This window comes from Panthera onca, chromosome F1 (genome assembly GCF_046562875.1).
Source record: "Panthera onca isolate mPanOnc1 chromosome F1, mPanOnc1 haplotype 2, whole genome shotgun sequence".
Classification (NCBI taxonomy): Eukaryota; Metazoa; Chordata; class Mammalia; order Carnivora; family Felidae; genus Panthera; species Panthera onca.
Window position 1 is genome coordinate 19,751,479 of NC_138355.1, and position 24,758 is coordinate 19,776,236.

General features: G+C 40.9%; 2 protein-coding genes and 1 long non-coding RNA gene across 13 annotated transcripts in view; 2 read left to right on the top strand and 1 right to left on the bottom strand.

The window, feature by feature from the left end:
* RABGAP1L (RAB GTPase activating protein 1 like) overlaps positions 1–4,185 on the top strand; it is a 753,436-nt gene extending 749,251 nt beyond the window's left edge. For all 11 annotated transcript variants that reach the window (XM_060644898.3, XM_060644899.3, XM_060644901.3 and 8 more), the window contains 2 exons: positions 859–1,056; positions 2,030–4,185. In XM_060644898.3, the coding sequence (XP_060500881.1) occupies positions 859–1,056; positions 2,030–2,182 (351 nt within the window). In that variant the 3' untranslated portion in view covers positions 2,183–4,185. The remainder of the gene's footprint in view (positions 1–858; positions 1,057–2,029) is intronic.
* Positions 4,186–10,372: 6,187 nt separating this feature from the next.
* LOC132686070 (uncharacterized) lies at positions 10,373–12,422 on the bottom strand. The gene is made up of 2 exons (XR_009613427.1): positions 12,196–12,422; positions 10,373–10,814 (listed from the first exon to the last, which is right to left on the bottom strand). It is a non-coding gene; the product is annotated as an uncharacterized LOC132686070 (long non-coding RNA).
* A 135-nt stretch (positions 12,423–12,557) lies between these two features.
* Positions 12,558–24,305, top strand: CACYBP (calcyclin binding protein). Its single transcript, XM_060643565.3, has 6 exons — positions 12,558–12,755; positions 17,529–17,748; positions 21,001–21,097; positions 21,332–21,431; positions 22,832–22,929; positions 23,734–24,305. Exons 1-6 carry the CDS (start codon positions 12,735–12,737, stop codon positions 23,888–23,890), a joined length of 693 nt encoding a protein of 230 aa, XP_060499548.1. The 5' UTR covers positions 12,558–12,734; the 3' UTR covers positions 23,891–24,305.
* The last annotated feature ends 453 nt before the right edge of the window (positions 24,306–24,758 follow it).

Consider the following 24,758-nt stretch of genomic DNA (forward strand, 5'->3'; position numbering starts at 1 on the left):
TGTCAGAGAAATCATTTAATGACCAGCTGAATATGGATTGAAGGAGGAGGCAATGAGAAGATAACCCCAAAGTGTTCAGGCCTAAATGGTAGAAATAGGCACAATGACACAGAAGTGTGGGGAGAGTTGCTCTGTGTGTGTGTGCGTGTGTGTGCGCGTGTGTGAAGAGAGGAGTATGGTTTCTGTTGTGGACAGATTATAATGATAGTACATTAAAATAGAAATATTCCATATATTTTAAGACAACAATAGCACTGTTGTCTTGAAGAGAGTGCTGTGTGCTTGACTGGCAATCTCGGCATGTGGCAGAGTTACCTTCATTACCTGGAACAGTAATGGTCATCTTTGCTTAAAGCTGAACAAAAGGACCTAAGCTTTATTTGTGGCAAGGATAGATTTAGGTTAGTCATCATGCCCTTTCTCAGTCTGCTGTGGGCTAGGTACTTAAACTCTGAGTTTCTTCACGGGTACGATGGGGGTTTTAATAGTACCTGATGACCTCGCTGTAGGATTAAACGAGACACTGCTCGTAGAGCGTATGGCATGGCGCTCGAGGAAGAGGAGTGGAAGCCCAACATTCCTAGAACAGATTTCAGAGAGATGCTGTAATATTTTCCGTTTCCAGGGTCTCCCTAGAGATACTTTATGGAAAAAAAGGAGCACCTATCTTGCAAAGTTGGGTTTTGTGCTGACTAAAACCATTTTGGTGGCAGCACAAGACAAGTAATTACCTCCAGAAACAGACCTGCATCTGATGACCACAAGCAGAGTCTCAATAAAACCCGTGTCCTGTTGTTTCAGGAAGCGCGTTATGCTATGAAATGGTTTGAGGTTGGTTATCCCTTTCGGATGTTTCAGGGTAAGATGATGACGTGTAAACACTGCAGTGACATTTTCAGCAAAGAGGGCACTTTGAAACTAGCGGCCATCAGCAGAGAGGACCAGGGGATCGAGCCGGATGACGAGAAGGACTCCCTGAAGAAGCAGCTGAGGGAGTTGGAGCTGGAATTGGCGCAGACCAAGCTGCAGCTGGTGGAGGCTAAGTGCAAAATCCAGGTTGGTGATCTGGTAAAGGATCAACAGGAGCAAACAGTTAGGGCGCCGGGACACCTTCTCACGCTTTGGAACGTGCGTGTCTGGCTCAGAGTCTGAGACGCTTCCATAGGTGATTACGTTGTTTGCCTACCGAGGTGTCCCGCGTAGTCGCATGTTACGTCATCGTGTTTAAGCAGTGACATAAACGCATAGTTTTAAATGAAAATGTAATAATTAAAATGAGATCTTGGGGGAACTTAGGCATATGCTTTTTCCGGTTTTTTGTGTTTTTTGCCAAGGTCCTTTCTCATCGAACTTAGCCACTTTGGTAGCTGATCCTGAAAATGAAAGGCCAGACTTTCTCCATTATCCCTCCCTGAACAGTTGAACATTGGCTGATACCCCTGCTTCTTGGAGGGGCTTTCTATCCTTCGTCTTTCCCTGGTTTTACCAGATCCCTTTTCCCATAATCTCTTTCCATGTTGGAAGATAACATAATTAGAAAAATCATCCTGGATTCTGATGGACTGTTCCCCATTCCCTTTTCCCCAAGATCCTTACCCATCGCCATAACCTATTTTTGTGCTGGACCCTGTATGTCCTCAGGGGCAAAGACCATGTGTTTGGAACTAGAACTCATTCATGCTTACACTATCAGTGAAAATTCAGATTCAGCCCATGCACACGTCTATGTTTAGTTGTGGTTTCGAACCCGAGCCTAAATTCGGACCGAGATTGCCCGGGGTGGGGGGGGTGGGGGGGGTGGATAAAATGAGGTTTCATTTCACTGTTCAGAGAAAGCAGTTTCTGATTTTCAGCGGTAACTCTTTTAACTCTAAAGTGCATTAAGAAGCCAATTTAATCTCTCCTGGGTTTTGTGGGAGGAAAGCTATGGCTCATACAGACTTGGGGATTCCAAAAAGCAGTATACTCTTAATTTGGGGGGCAGAGGGTAAACATTTATACAATGCAATGATTTTCTTTTTTTAATTAGGAACTTGAACATCAGAGAGGAGCCCTTATGAATGAAATCCAAGCTGCAAAAAACTCTTGGTTTAGCAAAACCCTGAACTCTATCAAAACGGCCACGGGCACCCAGCCGCTGCAGCCACCACAGGCCACCCAGCCACCCAAGGAGAGCACATAGTTCCAGCCTCGCCCGAGCACAAGAGCACAATGATCAAAGTGACAGAAACCCAGGAGGACTCTCCCCAGTGTCCCTTTGAAGGAAAGTAAAGGAGGCCAGAAAGCAAGCCAGAATCTTTCAGTAGCTCTCTTTCTTGTTTGATACTTTTCAAAGGGATGTTACTTAAACTGCCCTGACTTATGTTGAATACCTGTTTTCGAGCTTCTTCATGGGAGGCCACGTGCAGTTCCATCATAGTGATTACACATTATTTTATATGCCTGATGTTTAGTTGGAAATAAGTAATTCAGAACTAAATGCCTTTTATTTAGAACTAATTATTCATAATTACTTTTATCTTCCATAAAAATGGAGATGTCTTTTATTCCAAGGTTGAAGTGATAAGATGATATTTGTCACAGCAAATAAAAAAAAAGAAGAAGAAAGAAAGAAAAAAAGATTGAAACCGAAAGCTCTTAACTTTTCAGGACTTATTCACAGAAAGCACACTGTGGGGCCATTCGTGACGACCATCAGGTTTCTTCCCGAAAGTGATTCCCTGGATAACGATAATCCTGTCCAAAGAGTAAACCTGGGATTGAGCAGTCCCCAAAAGGAATTAGTTTATTTTCATTTTCTGTTGGGTATATCTGGAAGTGAAGTGGCAAGAATCATAGAATAAGATAGACTATTGACAATACACGCTAGATGAAAGGCACTGGGATTTTGATAAACGCAGGAGAAGATAAACCATTTGGCCCTAGTATTCTAACGGGTCCTTTTGAGAAACTCTGCATGGGGATTGCATATTCCTAAGTATGAACACTTGCAGCAAACGTGAAGTCAGGAGGGTCTAGTGTGAGCGGCAGCATTAGGGAACCTTTACCAGACAAGCCTAGAGAGGCCCGGGTTCAGACACTGTGCTTAAAATGAAATGGAGAACCAGGGACAGAGTATTTCATTTGATATTGACATATATTTGCTAAGGAAACACTAATATACTGTAGCTTTTTAAAGTTATGAAATGGGAAATACAGGCCAGCTTCACATGATCTTAGTTTACTGTTGGGCAACTTTTCCTGATTTCTGTATCTCCCTACAAATGTGCCCTTGGTACCCGAGAGGAAGAGATGCGAATGCATTGGTAACATTTTTGATTGAATACAAAACCTTTATAGAAATACTTATCTCCTGGAAAGGGAAAGCTAGTGTTTAAAAGTTGGTGGAAATTGTTTTTTCAATGATATTTAACATGTCTGTGTGGATCGTCCTTGCAGGAAATCCTTTGGTAAGGACAAAACCAATTTTCCCATCTTCTAAGCTAGTTTGGAGGCCTTCGGTCCTTTGCACCACCCAAACTGCTGCCAGCATGTACAATAACATTTAGTGATACTCATCCTTGGCTTCATTGTTGAACACGTTCTTAGCAAGGACCTTAAACTCTGTAGTGCCACAGGGATTCTCGTCTGTGCCACATGTTGCAATTAAGAGTAACACATTCTTGGAAGTAAAAATTAAGGAAGAGCCATCTCGACTCCGGGAGCACGTGCTACAAGTTGCTCGTGGTAGATCCTTTCCTCCAAAATGATCATTAAACTCTAAAAAGTTAAGTCCCCTTCACTTGTGTTTATATCATCTACAACCCATTAAACCGATATGGATGTTACCCTTTGTTACACTCATCAAATAATACTTTTTTTACAGAATTATTTGTTTGGTCCTGACATCTTTCATTATAATATTCATTTCCTTGTACCAAAAAGAAAATAATCCAGCATTCTTGAGTGTGTGTTGACTAATATTCCCTACTCGGTGATTTAGAAAAGGTAATCTTTTTGTTGTTGTTGTTGTTTAAATATAATGGCTAGAAAAATTGCATCTTGGTACTTGTTTCTGTAAATCATTCAGTATAATTTTTTAGCTTTGCTGGTACTTTATGCTTTTATTCCAGGAAGCCTTGTACAAGTTGCCTTATGAAATGGCCAGCTAAATTAAAGATGTTCTTTTGTGTTTTGTGACTCTCATAGTTTTACTGTAAGAGCTCTTTTTAACCTCTAAAAATCAGCACATTCCACAGAATGCCTAAATTGCAGTATTTTCCTTACATCGCAGTTGAGGGACAAATAGAACGGCTGTGGGTTCAGTCCTTACCTGTACACCTGGCTCAGTTCCAGAGCCCCTAACATCTTTTTTTCTTTAAACAAAACCACCAGGTACCTGCATTCCAAATGTGTAATGTCTTTTGCATTTTCTCTTAACTCTTTCAAAAGATTTTAGTGGCCATCTATAGATTTTTTTCTTCTTCTCCAGTTCCATATCATACTTAGGTACGTGTATTGGTACCATAAGTCTGAACTGTTCCTTTGTGCAATGCCTTTGGGTCAGTAGCAATACTAAAGATAGAAAATTCAAAATTTGGTATAGGATGTGATTATTCATTCAATATGTTCTCATAGCACTCTCCCAAACCACATATCCTTCCCCACATACAGTTTGCAAACTTGTGCATCCCGGTATTAAGTAACTGCTAGTTTTAATTTCACTTATTTTGAAACATATTTGAAAATTGCCACTCTTCTCTTGAATTTCTTTTAGATATCAACTAACCCAAATATCTAGGAAATTTCCAAATATTCTAGAGTGTTTTTTTGTCTTTTCCTAGGATATGTTGTAGAAAACATTCCTCCAAAAAATCCAACATTTGCAGAATTCTAAAGAGTGATGATTTCTTCTTTCATTAAATTCTGCAGAATAAATTAAGGGAATGAATTTCAATTTCATAGTTCAGTTCATTAGCTTTTGTATCTCGAGACTCTTGCTTAACACATTCTTTCAAGCTGAAAGAAACCAGGCTGAATTTTGCGGTGCACATGTTTGCTAGCTTCCCACATCCCAAGCTATGGCACAATTTGGTTATATTTAGTTACATATAATTTAATGCAAAGATATTCTCAGTTACCTAATGTCCTGTTTATGAGTGCTTATCAGAAACACTAATAGGAATGTCATATGGGCCTACGACCTCTCTTTCCATATATAACCTCTCTTTCCCTCTCCCAGCTAGTAAGTTAGTAATTTCTCCACTGGTCGTCTTAAATTTCCATAGTAAAGTACAAAAGCAATCTTTGCACTGATGTTGGGATATTTAATAATAATAGTTATCTTGTTTCATATTTTTTCCAAAATTTTCATTCCTTTATACTATGTATTAATATTTATTTTTCTCAAACACCTCCTCCATTTCCTTAAAATATTTAACAGTTAATAGCTATGGCTTTATTTCCCAGAGGAAGTGAGAAAAACAAGAGAATACACAGTTTAGGGCGTGAGATGAGAAATCCTTAAAGGAGTTGATTTGTTACTGAGGATGAAGATCATGTATCTAACTAATGTAAGGGATCTTGTTTTCTGTAGCTGAAATCAGCCTAATTATCCTGCCAGAGTGGTTGTCTGATTTCAGGACCTCTTTAAGGGAAAAATTTAAAAATAAATTAAAAAAATTAAATACCTGGTCTGTTTTCTCTCTCTGGGAAAGAACACTTTTAATTACTCAGCAAGAGGATTCTATTGTACAACTTCCTCGTTAAAACGAACCACAAAGTCTAAAATAGCTCTGCTTTTCTTGCTTCAGTTACAAGTAAATGAGACAATGGACCAACTCTGTTGTTTAACTTGAACACCGTTAGATTTGCGTGTGCGCGTGAGTGGTAGGGTTCCACAGGGAGCATCCCTGCCTTTCTTGTACAGCCAGGTACCGTGCCACTGAATACAGCCGAGGCCAACCAAAAGTCTAGTGGCCCGTGTCTCCTACTACCAAATACAGAACTGTCTTTCCCTCTGGTTGCCATGCTGACGTCACGCTGAGCTGGAACTGTTCTAGAACACCTTTCCTTTCGCAAAGTGACGTCCGTGTAATACAGGCAAAGCCCTTAATCTTAGGAATTCCCCTCTCTCCCAAAAGTTAACCAAAATGAACACCTCCATGTGGGCTGTACCTCCACAGCTGATGACCGTGAGATGTGAGGAGAAAAGTAGGTGTTTACAAGTAGCTTAGGGACTACCGTGGGCTGTCAGGTGTTCCCTTCCCGGCTTCCATCTAAAAGACTGCACGGCCAGTGTCTCTCCGAATGAATTTGTTACATGTTATAAAGACATCATCAACATGTCCATTCTCTCCACCTCCGTCCTTGGTCTGTCATTAGTAGTATTCTGAAAACTTTAAGAATAAAGCATCGTTGAGTAAAAACCAAACATTTTAAAGTTATTTTCCTTTTTCATTGGCAATGAGTTGAAACATGTAAAATCTTTTCCATTAAAATGTAACGTTTAATAACTATATTATATGTGGAATAAAGTATGAGGAAACTCAATTATAAGTGTATAAATGCATCAGGACCCTGGTGTCATGCAAGCACAAGAATAAAGCTGGAGATGGTCCCAGAATCCAAGATGACCCAATAGCCTTTTGCCTCACTTTCTCCATTTTTGATGTTTTGCATAACGTCTGGATCCTCAGTTCAAATGAAGGAAGAACTTTCTCAATGAGTATCACTTCCTTTCTTTCAACTCCTACCTTTCCCTTGCTGAGGAGGTAGCAGAAATTCTGTACCATTTATTTTTATGAGTTCTGTGATTTTGCCCATGACTTCTCTGATGAAAACAGGTTCTAGAAGAAAGGAGTTGATTGTAGTGCTGACTACAAAAGAAACATGGATGAGCAGCCTCTGTGAACACTGACCAATTCGATGTTTCCATAATTCCATGTATTATGTATAGTACATGCTATCTGTAAATGTAATGCTTGTTAAGAAAAGTGCAATTTATTGTACATTGTCCCAAGAAATGTTTACTTTTTTAACAGTTATGAACTTGGATTAGTATCTTGTTTTCATGTGTGAATGAAGCCTTGTGAAATAAACAAATTCAACCAAAAGGTGACAAGGTGACTATTTCTGTGAGTCGGTGATGTTTTCAGTGGTTTGTGTTGCCCCTTTGGCCCCATTAAGTAGTAATAGATGTTCTGAAGTCCATATATGTCTTTTTGACGTTTCTAGTTGACTTTATTCTGAATCCCCTGAACCCACTGTTTACATAACACTTCTTACCTGACACTAGACTCCAGTCAACTTAGAAAGAAAAACTATGCCAGGAGTTTGCTCCAGGCTCTACCCTGCAAATTGGTACCGTGCACGGCGGCACGGCCAAGTGCCCTATTCTTTCTATAGAGACTCCTTGGTTGCAAGTAGCAGACGCTCTCACAGCTAGTTTAATCATAAAGCAATTAATTAAAAGGACTAGGTATGGTCATCTCACAAAGGCCAAACAGCTGGGCCTAAAGAGACACTGGGACAAGGACTGGAATGCCATCAGGAACGTAGGCAACTGTTTCATAATCTGCGTGTCTTCCCAGGTCATGGTTATCTGCTGCTGCTTCTCTCTCTCGGAAAACAAGCTTTTCCTGCTTCCAGGAACACAACTCCCAAGTTCACAAGTTTTCTCTTCAGGTGACCTGCTGGTCTACCGTCTCCGTGTCCCCATTGCAGAGTCTCACAACATTGGATTGGCTCATCCTGGATGAGGTAGCTGCTGAGAGTCTTTCAAAGTACAGCACGGTGGGTGGTCCTGTAAGTGAAGCAGAACTCCAGAGGAGTTCTCGAAGTGGGCACAGAGTGCAGAGATTCCCCATGTGCATTTTGTTCAGGGAGTCCATGGAACCTACGTGAAATCCAAGAAATTAGTTGGCTCCTCTTAGAATTCAGCACGTGTTAATAAATATTAATCAGAGATGGTGGAATCAAACGGTTGGTGGTCCAAATCCAGACCAGACACCTCTTCTGTTTGGCCCATGTCACATTTTTTAATTTTTTTCTCAGTTATCTCTACACCCAACGTGGGACTCAAACAACCCCGAGATCAAGAGTCACACGCTCTTCCAACTGAGCCAGGCAGGTGCCCCTGGCCAATGTGGCATTTTATTTTATTTTTTTTTCCCAATGTGGCATTTTAAACAAGAAATTTTGCATAAAAAAGTAAAACAGCAAAATTATTCAGAAAATAAATACCGAGGTTTGCAGTTATGGGTCGATGGTTCTTGATACGAACAGTAAATGGGATTCACTGTTCACTACTGATTAAAGGTCCTATACTTGAAGCTACATGTTAAACTGTAGATTTATGTCCGGAGGGATGCAAGTCCCTACTTGCTTTTCAGTGGAATGGATAACGCCAAAGGTTGTATGTAGTGTACTACCCTGTAAGACATTAGCCAGTTTGTATCTAACTTTATGGGGTTTTTTTTTAAGTTTTGTTTTCGTTTGTTTTGGTTTTTTTCAGAGAACACAAGCAGGGGAGGGCCAGAGAGGGAGACACAGAATCAAAAGCAGCCTCCAGGCTCTGAGCTGCCAGCACAGCCCAATGTGGGGCTCGAACCCACAAACTGTGAGATCATGACCTGAGCTGAAGTTGGACATTTAATCCACTGAGCCACCCAGGTGCCCCTCTAACTTTACTGACACTAACATTCCATTATTGTTGCCTCTAAGTATCCATTATGCAAATGCACTGTGATACACGTTTAACAACTTACTGAGTTCCTTCATTAACGGAGTTGAATAAAATAGTTGTCACATGCTCCTTTTATATTTGCATGGGATTCTTGATTTCACCTTTTTGAAATTTCACCTATAACAAAGCTTTTGATTACTGTCAAAGGGAGACAGAACAAAATCTTTTAAAAGTTTACTTGCAGGGCACCTGGGTGGCTCTGTCAAGCGTCCAGCCTCAGCTCAGGTCATGATCTCATGGTTAGTGAGTTCAAGCCTGGCACTGGGGCTTTGAGGTGACAGTGCAGAGCCTACTTGGAATTCTCTGTCTCTGCCCCCTTCCTTGTTCTCAAAATGAACTTAAAAAAAAAAAAAGTTTACTTGAATGGAAAAGTTCAGGCTTTAGCATGGACTCACAAAATAAAAATCATAGTATTTAATAGAAATAAAAATAAAACAAAATGCAGATTACCAGGTCCATTACATTAATTCAAGCAAGTTTACTGCCTATCTACTGTGCCAGTCTGTTTTTGTTTTTGTTTTTTGGTGCCAGTCTCTAAGTGCTAGAAATGAAGTGGACGAAAAGATACTGCCTCTGTGAAGCTTAAACCCTAGCAAAGAATTTTTCTCAACCTCAGAGAAAACTATTGACATTTTGGGCCGAAGCGTTCTTTTTTTGGTGGGGGGAGGGGCTGTCCTCTGCATTGTAGGATATTTAGTAGCATCCCTGGCCTCTACGCACTAGATACTAGTAATATTTCCCCGGTTGTGACAACCAAAAAAGACATTCTCGAAATGTATCGGAGGGAAGAAGTAAACAAAATGCCCACAATCCCCCTCCCAAGAATGTTGTAGTAGGAAAAGACTAATATATGGCAGGTGGTAATAATTACCAAGAAGAAAAACAGGGTAAGAGGGTGGAGAGAAATAGGGCGATGAGGTTGGTAAAATGGTTTTTTGATATGTAAACTTGGCTAGCCTACACTCCCAGTGATTCAGTCAAACACTGTTGCTATGTAAAGTATTTTGCATAGTAATTTAATCAGTTTTGAGTAAGGGAGATTATCTGGGATAATCTGGGTGGGCCTAATTGAATCAGGGGGAAGGTCTTAACGCAGGGCTGAGATTTACTTGAGAGAAGAATGGAGTTCTTCCCGCCCCGATTTGTGTGGATGAAAGTTTCAACCCGTTTTCATGGGGCCCAGACTGCCCACAATCCCTTCCTGCTTGTCCAGCCTACAGACTTGGGACTTGCTTAGCCAGTTCCCACAATGCAGAAGTTAATTCCTTGTAATAAGTATCTGTCTCCTACTGATTCTGCTCCTCTGAAATCTAGTATCATCAAGAAGAGGATCCCTGAGGTTACTTTTGAGAGACCTGAGTAAATGAAGAAATGATCTATGTGATGGTCTGGAGGAAAAGCATTCCAGAGAGCAAAGCACAAGAATACAGACTTTGAGGTGAGAGCAAACTCTGTGCATTTAAAATATCTTTAATGTTTATTTTTGAGAGAGAGAGCGTGAGCAGGGGAGGAGCAGAGAGAAAGAGGGAGACGCAGCAAACTGTGGATTTAAACCAGGGAGATCGGGGAGCGGTGAAGAGAAGAGTTCTGGAAGATAAGACATGATATGCTACTTAGGTGAGATAAGATCATGCTGCACACGCTAGGTCATGGCAAAGAGTTTGCATTTATTCTCAGCCTAACAGCAAGCTATTGGAGGCTGTTAAGCAAAGGAATATAATAACATGAAAACATTACTCTGGCTGCTGTGGAAAACTACAAAGGCACAGTGAGGAGAGAAAACAGTTACGATGCTAAAACTCCGGATAAAGTAACTACGGCCTGGTCTTCAGTGGTAGCAGTGGAGATTGTCGGCAGTGTTTTGATTATCAACACACTTTGTAGGTAGGGCCAGTAAGTCTTGCTACAGCACAGAGGGTAGGACTTGAGGTTGAAGACTCGAGTAGAAATGCCACGGCCGGAGCAATGAAGAGTCTGAGGTGAGCATTCGCAGAGCTGGAGAATAACTGGAGACACTGAGGGGGTGTGAGGAGGCCCCGGAGGCTTTTGTGTTTTTTGAAGAGTTGAATTTGATGTACTTCTCAGACATCTAAGCACAAGCAGAGTCCAGAGGAGAGGTGTTGCGGATTTGGGAGTCAGGGGATAATAGATGGCATCGAAAATCTTGTAACTTTAGGATATCTGGGGGTGGGGAGAGTTGCCCTAGGTGCATCAAGCAAACTGGGAAATCACTGCATTAGGCCAAGCTTTCATGGAGGGCAATGGGCTATTTGTTCCTAATTTAAGTATACATAATTCCAGGCTTTGGGCCGGACACTTTTTTAAGAAAACAGGAATTAACATACAATACAACGCACAGATCTTTAGAGTTCATTCTATCAATTTTGACAATTGTGTGTATCAGCATAACATTTCATCTTTTCGGGAAAATTCCCTCCTGGGCCTACTTATAAATGTAACTCTCAGCTAAGTATAACACACACAAGAAAACTACACTTAAGTTTACAGCTCCATGAAATTTCCACAAAGTGAACACACCTCTGACCAACATCCAAATCAAGAAACCGAACTGTAACTGAAACTAAAAGCCTCCTCGTGGCCGTTTTCGGTCATTGTCCCCCATCCAAATAAAGACTGTCCTGATTTTTAACACCACAGCCGATTAGTTTTACTGGTTTTAGACCTCATTTAAATAAAACCAAACGACATGAACTCTTGTATGTCTGGCTTCTTTCCCTTAACGTCAGGTTTGTGAGATTCACGCGTGTTGTGAGTAGCTGCAGTTCGTGTATTTTTGCGCTGTACTCCCGAATCTTCTCTACGACAATGATCAGCCTGCACTTTTCTAGTAGCTTTCTGGCTTCTCAGACTTGCTGATTCTAATGGCTACCTTGGGCGATATATAAAGCTGTGAGGGTTTTCTGACTTCCCAGAGGTTACTGTTTGTTCCCAACCGTGTTGCAACGATTTAAGGCTACCAAAGGCTAAAATAATCTGAAAAGAGGAACATGATGTAATCCCAGGAAATCCCAGCCTACATTTTCTCTGGTCCACAGGCTCAGTTAAATCGAATCCCAACCCTGAGGTAGAACTAGAGGGTTGCAGAATGGTCGGTGAAGGTGCCGAAAGTACCAGAAAAGTGCTTCGTCAACGTAAAAAAGCGGAGCCACAATTGTCGCATCAGCCGCTTTAACTCTCGGGCCGCTCGAGTGGGCCCCGTCACGTGGCCAGCGCGACCCCACCTCCCAAGGCGCTCGGTGATGACGCCACCATATCGTAGATGCTAAATCGTGGTGACGTATTCAGAACGCCAGAACCCACTGAAAACCGAACTATTCCTTCAGGATCCTCTACGTTAACCGTCTTCATCCTTCCCCTTTTTAACATAAAAAACCTGCCCCTTCTCCCCCTGTTTTTGTCCTTTTTTCGAAGAGGCTCACAAATTAGCTTTAGATAAGATGGCTGCCTACCGAACCCAGTGTCCTAGAGGTGACGGAGTCAGCCGACTCTCTAATCAACTTCCGACTTGGAGCCGGAAAACCCATACGTTATTTCCGGGGTTGAGTGAAGGTAGGCCGAGACAGCGGTTCTGAACTGCGACTGCGCAGCCGGGACTCGCGACGTCAAAGTATAATACGTACAGTTTCCCGGGCTGGGAGGAAGAGGCGTTACTTTTCGCGAGCTCTTGGTGGATTCGCGAGAGTTGAGCGTTACTAGGAGGCTCGGGGGGCGGGGCGGGGCTGGGCGGGGCGGGGCTGAGCGAGGTGAGCGGCGCGCGCGCGCGCGCGGGGGGGGCGAGGGGGTGCGGCGACGGCGGGCTCGCGAAGGTTCCAGAGGCGCCGCGTGCGGGAGGCGGGCTGGGTGTCGCGCCGGGTCGAGTGTGCGCACGGGCTGCGAGCGCTGCTCCTCGTGCGGGTGGGGCCTGCGTCCGGGTGAGCGGGTTCGGTGGTGTTTCCTGTTCTCTGCTCTGCGCGGCTGCAGCTCGGGCCTTGCCTGACCCAGCCTGACCATGGCTTCAGCTTTGGAAGAGGTAAGGGTCTGGCCTCATCGTCCTCACTCGGTCGTGCGGGGCTTTCACCGCTGTCTCCCGGCACTCGCCCCCCACCCCCTTCACGCCCTGTTTACCGTGATAAGGTGCTCGGTGGTCGCCTCTCCGGTCCCCGAGCTTCGCCTCGGCCGCCCACCCGCCCACCTGCAGCGGCCCCTGCCGGCTTCCGGCCTCCGCTGCCCGGGGAAAGTTGCCGATCGACGTCCGCCGCTCAGCCCCGGCCCGAGCCGGTGGCTGGGGGCGCGGGGCTGTGTCGCGGTCCCCGGCTGCAGGTAGTGCCCGCGGTGGACCTGGGTGAGCTGGTCACCTTCACGTTTTCCTCCGGCTCCGTCTGCCCCTTCTATACTAGCCCGAGGACGTGAAGCTTCCTTAAATTAGTGCTGATTGCAGAAACCGAGGGTCATTTCACCGTAGAAGTGGTTGGAAGGTGAGAAGCCTTTGCTCCCGGCACTTGGATTCTCGTCCTGTTTTCTCTCCGCATATGAGTAGCTGTGTTACTTTGGGCAAATAACTGTGCTGTTCGGTGCCACATTTTAGTATCCAAAATGTTTCAGACCGTGCTTGGCAAAATTTAGTTGTGACTGGCGGGGGTTGGGGGGCGGATAGCCTTTTTCTCTCGAAAGCTCTATAAACTCTGAACGGGGGCGGGTTAACTTTTTTGAAGACTTAGTTTGCACAGTTGCAAAATGGGAATCATAATACTTACATTGCGCTTTTCTTGGCCTAAGTAGGATGTCACTGCATGTTACTGTTATTTACAGAAAAGTGTTGACTATTAACGAGATTTGTTTTCTGGAAATCTTTTCCTCAATACGAACAAGTCTGAAAAATCCCAGACTTGACTTGGAAGTCTAAGAATCTGCTTTAAATGAAGAAAAAGAGTGTGTGTGTGTGTGTGGGGGGGGGGTCTGAATACCTTGCCCCAGGTTTATGGTATGTGTTAGGCCTTGGGTTTCCTTCCATGTGTCCTGAGGAAACCATCTCTACGGTGACTTTACAGTCACACACATGGATAACTCAGTATTAATCCTTTTCAAAATAAGGAATTTTTCTCAGTTGAGGTACTTAAAAATACACACTTAGGGGCACTTCTGGGATAGTTTTTGTTTGATATAAAATTCACTGTTTTAACTATTTTAAAGTATTGGCTATTTAAAAAAAATTTTTTTTTAATGTTTATTTATCTTAAGGCAAGCAGAGGAGGGGCAGAGAGAGGAGGGACAGAGGACCGGAAGTGGGCTCTGCTTAGAGCAGAGAGCCTGATGCTGAGCATAAACTTAGGAACTGGGAGATCACATCCTGAGCATCCCGAAGTGGGATGCTTAACTGACTGAGACACCCACCGCTGGTCTAATGGTTTTTAGGATAAATATTCAGTGTCACACAACTGTCACTGCTCTATAATTCCACATTTTCATCACTCCCCCCAAAAACCTATTAAGTGTCTGCTAAGCAGTCACTTCCTACTTCCCCTCCCTCCAGCAGCCTCTAATTACACTGTCACTATGGATTTGCCCACTCCGGACATTTCTTATAAGTAGAGTCTTACAGTATGTGGCCTTTTACTTTTGGCTTTTTTCACTGATCATAATCTCTAGTTCATCCGAAGCGTGGCATGTGCTCCTTTTGATGGCCAAATAATATTCCATTATGTGGATATACCACATTTGTTTCTCTGTTTATCAGTTGACAGACATTTGGATGATTTTCGGCTATTCTGAACTGTGCCGCAGTGAATACTGTGTACGACTTTTTATGAGGACGTGTATTTTCCATTCTGTGAGGTATACACCTAAAAGTGGAATTGTAGGAGCACGTGAACTCTTTTCAAAGTGGCTGCACCTCTTGACCTTCACACAAGAGGTGTATGAAGGTTCCAATTTCTGTCCACCCTTTTAAGGCTTGTTGTTTTCAGGGGTTTTTGTTGTTGACGTTAGCCTTCCTAGTGGGTGTGAAATGGCATCCTATTGTGATTTTGATGTGCATTTTCTTAATGACTAAGGATGTTGAACATCTTTTATCATGTGGTTGGTGGCTGTGTTCAAGTCCTTTTGTTTTGAGGCACTTTGGTTTTAATGCTCCCTGGTGAAGAATTTGGAAATACTTAAAGCTTGAATGTGTTTAAGGGTGGGGATAAAAGGGGTATGGGATTTTGCATAAAGAAAACAAATGAATGCCTCCTAAATTACTTCTTAAACCTTGTGGGTAGGAAAAGTACCAAAGGGATCAACTTTACTGGTTTCAGGTTTGCAAGTAGAAGAACTGAGGAATTACCTAAAACAGGCCTTCTGTGAGTTGCTTCAGACTTACAGTGGATACCTTCCATTTGTAGTAGGTGAGCGCCAAAATTGGCTGTAATGAGGCCTGAGAATTCCTTGCTTAATTCTCAGAGTTCTTTCCTAAGTGTTCTAGAAACAATTCCTGTACAGTCAAGAAATAAAACATTTTGTTTAGACTTGATATATTTTCTGTTTGTTTTTGTTGTTAACTGAATCCTTACTTGGGAACAAATATACTAATTTTACATTTCAAAAATTTTGTCATATTGGTATTAGAATCAATGTGAATTTTTTAGACCACCATGATAAATTATTGCTTTGAATTAAAGCATCTTGCTTCTGTGCTCAATAGATGAAATTGCAGGGTTTGTTGTCTTAGTAATAGGACTTTTGGGGGTGGGAAGAGTAGATAAGGACAGGAGACTGGCCACAGTTGGACTTTTTGTATACCATCTTAGTAGTTACAGAGAAGTAAAAGGAGGGGCATCTGAGTTAAATGAGATAATGTAAGACCGGGAAAGCATTTGAATTTGTTACTACATTTTGTAAGACTTAAGAAACAAGACTTTAAATATGATATTTATAGATATATAGATATATGATATCTATCTATATATATATAGATATATATATAGATACACACCCACACACACAATGGAGTATTACTTGGCAATCAAAAAGAATGAAATCTTGCCATTTGCAACTATGTGGATGGAATTGGAGGGTAGTATAGTAAGTGAAATTAAAGACCAATATCATGACTTCACTCATATGAATGAGGACTTTAAGATACAAAACAGGTGAACATAAGGGACAAAACATAAGAGACTCTTAAATACAGAGAAACAGAGGGTTGCTGGAGGGGTTGTGAGAGGGGGGATAGGCTAAAAGGGTAAGGGGCATTAAGGAATCTACTCCTGAAATCATTGTTGTACTATATGCTAACTAACTTGGATGTAATTAAAAATAAATAATAATACAAATAAACAAGACCATAACACTCTACTTTGGACATTATACTAAGTTATAAAGCATTTGAAGATTTTTATATTGAGGGGTTTTTTTTAATGTTTATTTTTGAGAGAGACCTTGCATGCCCCTGTGCTTGGGGAAGGGGCAGAGAGAGAGGGAGACAGAATACCAACCAGGCTCAGCGCTAACAGTTCGATGCAGGGGCTTGAACTCATGAACCTCAAGATCATGAGCTAACTGGAAATCAAGAGTCAGACACTCAACCCACTGATCCACCCAGGCGCTCCTATACTAAGGTGGTTTTTTTTGTTTTTTTTAATAAGAACTCAGCTAGAGTCAAGTTGTTATTAATCAAGCCAGAATGTAAAATTATTTTAAGAAAAACCCTTGTTTGTAAGGATATTATGCATTTGCAGTACATCAGAGGATAATTGGGGAAAAGGTTTTAAGCTGATTAATTATCTTTCACTCTTCATAAAATGTTGGCCCATTCTGCAGAAAGTAGAAATAGACACTGGCAGGCAGTGTATTCACATGAGGAGAGAAGAACAAACAGGTGGGTTTTTTAGTGCACCAGGAGTATGTCACACTTTGGATTGTTCACCTAAGTTTGTCTCCTGTGCGGTGCAGCCAAGACCCAGACTTTGGACTGCAGCATTACCCCTGAGATTCAGAATGACACTTTCTCCCCCGCCCCCCCCTTTTTTTTTAATAAATTTTTCTTTAATGTTTACTTTTGAAAGAGAGAAACAGTGTGAGTGTGGGAGGGGCAGAGAGAGAGAGAGGGAGACAATCTGAAGTGGGCTCCAGGCTCTGAGGTATCAGCACAGAGCCCAACGCGGGGCTCGAACTCACAAGCTGAGAGATCATGACCAGATCTGAGTTGGACGCTTAACCGAATGAGCCACCCAGGCGCCCCAAGACATTTTCTTAAAAGCAAAAATAGGTATTTTTTTATTTCTTGTCTTAAAAATGCAAACTTATTGATGTGTAACATTTGGGGTAGGAGTCTGAGGAACAATCACAGAAAGACTACTTCAGTAAAGTTACCATAGCATTTTACCCTGTTCATCATGTATTTGCTCATCTTTTGAAAGATTTTTAAAATTCCTAATATCTGATGACTAGGAAGAGATGTTAAAAGGAAATCCATGAATTAGCTTCTTTTTTTTAAAGATTTATTCATCCAGCTTTATGAATCACAGAAATATCTTGTAAGTAAAATGTTCTAAAACAAAGGCAGATAACATCTACCAGAGTGAAAAATTTAGGCTTAATTAACTCTTGCTACATTAATATTAAATTTTCCTTAAAAAAACCAGGAAGCTTTAGTTATTTACAGTTCTATAGGCTGGAGAAAAGAATCCCAGGTTGTAACCAACCCTAGAAAATTCAAATGAGCCTCTTAATACTTAGCTCTTCAGTAAATTGAAATGACCAGTGGGCATAATATCCAGCTATTACCTTTTCTATCATAGCTAACTTACCTTCTGTTTTAACACAGCTACAGAAAGATCTAGAAGAGGTGAAGGTGCTCCTGGAAAAGGCCACTAGAAAAAGAGTACGTGATGCCCTTACGACTGAAAAATCCAAGATCGAGACTGAAATCAAGAACAAGGTGCAGCAGAAATCACAGAGAAAAGCAGAACTTGTTGACAGTGAAAAGCCAGCTGCTGTGGTTGCTCCCATTACAACGGGATACACCGTGAAAATCAGTAATTACGGTATGACTCACTACCCTACATCCAGCTCTTTCTGCCTTCCAGTAACTTATTCCTGAGTAGTGACCCACTAACAAACTCAGTTTTTAAAACAATCTCAGTGTTTGCTTTTGGTGGTTTGAAAGAGAAGACCCATCGATGAAGAAAGGAAAGAATACATTCTAGAAGCTTCTAACGAGAGCAAAATGATTTAGTACAATGAGTAGCAACAAAAATGAACCTATTCTGAAATATGTTCAGCATGTGAGGAACACAGATTGTTTTGCTTTAATCATGTTTTGCATTATATTTTGCCAAACAACCACCAGTATTATCTGAGGAAGGGAATCTAGTTATATTCGAGAAACATCTTTGAGCGCCTAATATGTGCCACTATTGTGCTTGGGCTCGTGGCAACAACAGTGACCAAGACCCGATCCTCGCTCATGGTGTGGTTAGAACACAGACCTACAACTAACACTGGGTCGTGTACTAATGCTGTTTTCCCTCAGTAGGTTGTTTGCAACAATGCAATTTCGGTGTGAGGAGCTTTCATGAGGGGAGGGATGGTCATTTTTCTTTGTGCTCACAACATCTAGCATGTAGCAGTCACTTCCCGTTTGCTTAAATGAATAGAGATTTGGGAAGTTCTGTGGGAGTACAGCTGATGTAATCTGAAGGAGGTAAGGAATGGAGAATTACAAGAGATACTTGAGTTTGGAGGGCAAGTTTGGCAAGTGTGAGGAAAGGAAGGGGATCGCATGAGCAGAGGACACGCCTGGGGAGGTGAAAGGCAGTGTTTTCTGTATTGTCCTAATGAAAAGCAGTGTGTCCTGCTTCAGAGACGAACTGTGGTACAATAAGGAGATAATGCTGTGTACTTACTTGACCATAGGAAACTGGTCTGAGGTTGTAGGATTATGGCATGCACCCAGGAACCTAGATTTGCGTTCAGGGATGGACTGAATGCATGGGAAGAAACTGGACGAGGTTCTGCAGAACTCTCTCTAGGACATCTTTTTTGATGACCAGTACATTTCTGTTGTATAGGACTAAGCAAGGGACAGTCTGGGATATATGTATTTAATCTATATATATGATAAATACATATATGTTTTTAGAATATACTTTCTACGTGAAGTTAATGTGTATTTTGTGTTGGCCATTCATCTAGGTTAGAGAATAATACGAATAGTTTGATAACGTATGCCTCAGTGGCATTTAGTAGATCTTGATTAGTGAAATTGTATTTGGATGAATTGGACTCTGAATTCTACTTTGTCAGGGAAGGGAATTAAGGAAACTATGATTGACTTTTAACTGCTTAGAGAAGTAGAAAGGATTATGAAATTAGATGGTGCTGATGTTTAGCCATCCAGTTTAGTAGAGAATTATTGATATTTAGGTAGAAATATTAGGATATTTAGGAGAAAAATTCCACAAAAAGAAAATGAGCTGGGTGTTTTGTTTTGTTGGGGGAGGGGGGGTGCTTAATTTTTTGAGTGTAGTTGACCCATAATGATACATAGCATAGTGATTCAGTATCTCTGTGTTATGCTGTATGTAGCTGCCATCTGGCACCATCTGGCACTATTACAGTATCATCTGCTATATTCCCCCTGCCGTATTTTTTATTCCCCCCGACTTAATTCATTCCATAACTGGAAGCCTCGGTCTCCCACTCCCCTTTACCACTGTACTGTGCCTGTGGTGGTTCCCGGCAGCCATTGGTGTGTTCTCTGTATTTATGGGTCTGTTTCTGCTTTTGTTTGGTGTTTTAGATTCCACATATAAATGAAATCAGAGTATTTGTTTTTCTTTCTCTGACTTCATTTAGCATAATACTCTTCCAGTCCTTCCATATTGTTGCAGATGGCAAGATCTTTCTTATGGCTGAGTAATATTCCACATGTGTATCCTATATACCACATCTTTATCCATTCATCTTTTGATGGACACTTAAGTTGCTTCCCTATCTTGGCTAGTATAAATAATGCTGCAATAAACATAGGGTGCATATTTTTTCAGGTTAGTGTTTTCGTTTTCCACAAGTAAATACCCAGTAGTGGAATTACTGAATCATATGGTACTTCTATTTTTAATTTCCTGAGCAACCTCCATACTGTTTTCCACACTGGCTGTACCAGTTTGCATTCCCACCCAGCAGTGCACAGGGTTTTCTTTTTCTCCGTATCCTCACCCACGCTTGTTATTTCTTGTTTTTGTTTTTAATTCTAGCCATTTTGACAGGTGTAAGGTGATAATCTCATTGTAGCTTTGATTTGGTATTTCCCTGATGATTATTGAGCATCTTTTTGTGTCGGTCATCTGTAGGTCTTTGGGAGAATGTCTATTCAGGTCCTCTGCCCATTTTTTTTTCATTGGATTGGTGGGGGGGGCAGGGGTTGGTATTGAGTTGTATATAAGTTCTTCCTATATTTTGAATATCTAACCCCTTATTTGCAAGTATTGAATTTGCAAACTCAATAGGTTGCCTTTTCATTTTGTTGATGATCCTTTTACGTGCAGAAGCTTTTTATTTTAATATAGTCTTAATAGTTTATTTTTTTTAATGTTTATTTTTGAAGGAGAGAGAGAGAGTGTGAGTAGGGGAGGAGCAGAGAGATAGAGGGAGACACAGAATCTGAGGCAGGCTCCAGGCTCTGAGCCATCAGCACAGAACCTGATGCAGGACTCAAACCCATGAACTGTGAGATCATGACCGGAGCTGAAGTCGGATGCTCAACTGACTGAGCCACCCAGGCGCCCCTAGTCTTAATAGTTTATTTTTGCTTTTGTTTCCCTTGCCGCAGGAGCCACATCTAGAAAAACGCTGCTATGGCCAGTATCAGAGACGTTATTGCCTATGTTCTCTTCTAGGAGTTCATGGTTTCATGTCTCACATTTTGGCCTTTGATCCATTTTGAGTTTATTTGTGTGTGTGTGGTGTTAGAAAAATGAGCGACTCTTAAAAGAATGTATTTAATGCTCATATTCCTTATTCTAAGGTATATTAAAAAAAAAACAACACATGGGCTTTGTGTTCAGTAAACCTGGATTTGAATCTCAGTTCTACCACTAGCTTTGCCTAACTTTGGGTAGATTGCTTAACTGTTATGAAGTTCAGTTTCTCCATCTAGAAAATTCTTCTATTTTAATTTTTCCCCCCATGTTTCTATTACTAGAATTTAGTTTTCTCCAGTTTAAGGAGCCATTTGCATTTGCTGTTCTAGAGATACTGAGACTTTACTCATGTCCCTTTTTTTTTGTTACTAGGATGGGATCAGTCAGATAAGTTTGTGAAAATCTACATTACCTTAACTGGAGTTCATCAAATCCCCACTGAGAATGTGCAGGTGCATTTCACAGAGAGGTGAGTTTTCACAATGGGGAAGGTAGTGATCATTGGTCCGAGATTGCCTTATTACCAGTTCTTTTCTCTTGCAGTTTCTAAAACTGCTTAAATTTAGAATTGTCCTTTATACGTGTTTCGAAGAGGTTACTCTCACCAGGGGTGGCCAAATGCACATCCTGAAATAAAACTCATGTCTTTTTTCCACAAGAGCTGTAGAGCACAAAGCTTTATGTATTCACTGTTGTGTTGTAGGTCATTTGATCTCTTGGTAAAGAATCTAAATGGAAAGAGTTACTCCATGATTGTGAATAATCTCTTGAAACCCATCTCTGTGGAAGGCAGTTCAAAAAAAGTAAGTTTGCTCTTTTGTCATAATATTGTAAAACCTCATTAAATTGAACCTGGTTGATTTAGAATTGAGATGAGCTAGAATTAATTTATCCTCCATAACAGGGGTCAGCAAACTACAGCCTGATCCCTTTATCGGAACATGCCTGTGCTCACTTAGGTGTTGTCTGGGGCTGCATTTGTGCTATAACGAAACAAGGAGCTGCACCAGACCCTGAAATACTAACTGGCCATTTGTCAACTCCTGTGGGAATAGATTCTTGGGTGCCTGGGCGGCTCAGTTAAGCATCTGACTTCGGCTCATGATCTTTGTTCTTGAGCTCGAACCCCACTTCAGGTGAGCCCTGTTTCTCTGCCCCCTCACTCATTTGCGCCCTCTCAAAAAAAAAAATTAAAGGGAATAATGCCATTAAAATCGGGAGAGGGAATAAACTATTAAAATTGGTTTAGAGTGAGAACTGACTTTTAATGCCAGTTTTTCCATTTACTAGTTGTGACTTTTGGCAGCTCACTTTATCCTTCTGTGCCTCAGTTTCCTCATTTGTATGATGGCAGTGATTTGTTTTACACAGTTGAAATTATATACTAAAGTGAAATTATATAAAGTGCTTAAATAATGGTAGTTATTATTAGCATGATATGTAAAATTTCGAAACATAAAAGGACTTCAGCACTCAGCCTAACTGTAGTTAGTAAAAGCTGTAAAACAGTCTTTTAAACTATTATGCATACTTCTCACTAATTCAGATAATCTCTTTCCTACTTAATTTAAATAGGGTTTAATGCATCTGGTACATAGATGTGCCATTCTGCCATCTGTGTTTGCACAGTTATGTAGCAGGTTAAAGGTACTGTTAGAATGTAATTTATGAATTATCTTGTGTCTCACTGCTTCCTTCTTCATCCATTAATCCCATAATTGAATGCTCAAATAATCCTAGGAATTATATGGATCATTGTTGAAAGAGTATATTCTCTTGCTTTCTGCCTATCTCTGACCCCTCTAAGATAACTCTTTCAATCACCAAAATCTCAACCACTCTCTTTTTATCAGACACACTAAAATCATCCCATTTTACAGCCTTTCTCCTTGCGGTGCCCTTTCTTCCAGATCTTGGGCCACTGCTCAGATTTCAGCTCACAGAGGCCTTTCTTAATGAAGTTCCCCCTTGAAGCCCACTGACACCTTAGCTTGGTTTTTGTCTTTATATTTGAAGGTATTCCAATTTTACTCGTCTATGGTCTTTCTCTTCCATGAGTGTTTGGACTCTGGCCTATTTGTAAAAGTATTACACGTAAAACAGGTCTTACACGTAATAGTAACTTGATGAGTAAATGTTTTCCAAATATCCATGCTCTTTCCATGTGTTGTAAGTTGTACTTGTTTTCCTGCTTTTCTTCCAGGTTAAGACAGATACAGTTCTTATCTTATGTAGAAAGAAAGCAGAAAACACGAGGTGGGACTACCTGACTCAGGTTGAAAAAGAATGCAAAGAAAAAGAGTGAGTTTACTTTCATTTCTTTAAGAATTCTAATGTATTCTTTGCTGGGATTGTAGATTTTTAACACTTTGCTATGGTGGAGAAGAGCTGTAGTCTGCGATTTGACCATTTACCTCTTAATGTCCACTGAGTAACCCAATTATCCTCTATCTTTCAACTGTCAGAACCTACCAAAAGAGGGCACATGTCCAGCAAGCTGCTTTATACCCAGGGCTTTAGTTTTGATTGGCTATTTTGTACTGGTTCTTAACACTAAGCCAGTGGTATTCCTATATGGATACCAGGTCCTTTCTCAGAGATTACTTTTCATTAGTCTAAGAATTCCACAGAAGTTTCTTACACGTAATTTAGTTTCATAGTCACTGGTGTAGAGTGAAAAAGTATTTTTATCCATTAATGACCATTCCAAAAAGTGTTCATTTAAAGATACTTCCATCCTAGGTCAAACTGTTACTCTGCTCTAAATATCCTGCAGTGGCCATGTCCTACACTGAGTTGCTTAGTCTTCCACATTCCTCTCACTCCTTCCCCGGTAGCCTGCGTGCACTTGGTTGGTTAGGGTTAGAAGCTATCTGAATTGATTTTAAATCGAGAACGAATTACCTGAGTACAGGACTATGTCTTTGTCTTACTGTTTCTTCAGAGCCAGTTATGTGATCTGGCACTTAATAAGTGAAGAAGATAATTTGCCCTGCTTGGACATTGGTTGAACTGGAGGCATTCATTATGTTAAGGACATAGCAGTAAATGGGATCATTTATATATATATATTTGTATCTCCATTATTTGTTTTCTTTTTAATAGAAAGCCCTCCTATGACACTGAAACAGATCCTAGTGAGGGACTGATGAATGTTCTAAAGAAAATTTATGAAGATGGAGATGATGATATGAAGCGAACCATTAATAAAGCCTGGGTGGAATCAAGAGAGAAGCAAGCCAAAGGAGACACAGAATTTTGAGACTTGAAAGTCATTTTGGGGACTGTGATGTGGAAATACTGATCTTTCCAATGAGGAAATGTTGGTGAGCTGCACAGATAAATTTGACAGATAACTACTTACATAGCCTTCTTCTAAGTAAAGGCAATGAATTCTCCCATTTCTACTGGAGGATTTATTTAAATATGCTTATTAAACACTTCCTCCAAAGATGGTTTCCTTAGTAATCTGGGCATTTCGTTCAAAAAAGGATAATATTGTATTCTTGTGTGAAATGTAAAAAAGCAAGTCTTGCCTAATGATAATGCCACATCGTGTGTATTTTTGTTCAGCTAAGAGGTAGAAAACAAAAGTTCTCGTTTGCCTATAAGTTTCTGACATCACCTCCCACCAATGTAAGAATAAGTAAAAATAAAACCTGGATTTTTGCATAAAATGCAAATTTGTACCTGTGTACTTCAAGGTTGTAGAATTATTTCTGTGAACAGCTTAATCTATATACACAACACATTACCATGCCCTAATAATCTAATCACAAATGTTTTTCTCTAAATATATTTAAGTTAAAGCTAAACCTAAATGATAAACATCTTTGTATAGTATTAGTGTTGCCATGTTGTAAGATGGCTTACAAAAGCAGTAACTATAAAGCAAAAATAAATGAAAACCCATCAATTGCTATGTTCACTCAAGCTGATTAGGATTTTGTTCAATGGAATAGTTCAATCTATCCAGGAGTGTGTCACAAAAGGCTTCAAAAAGGGAGGATTTGTTTTAGAATTACTCCCCCCTAGAAATAAGGAGTAAGAGCAAGATGCCCGTGACGTGTTTCCCAGTGCAGTTAGAGAAGAGAAAGCATACACATAGAGGAAAAAAATCCAAGAGGATT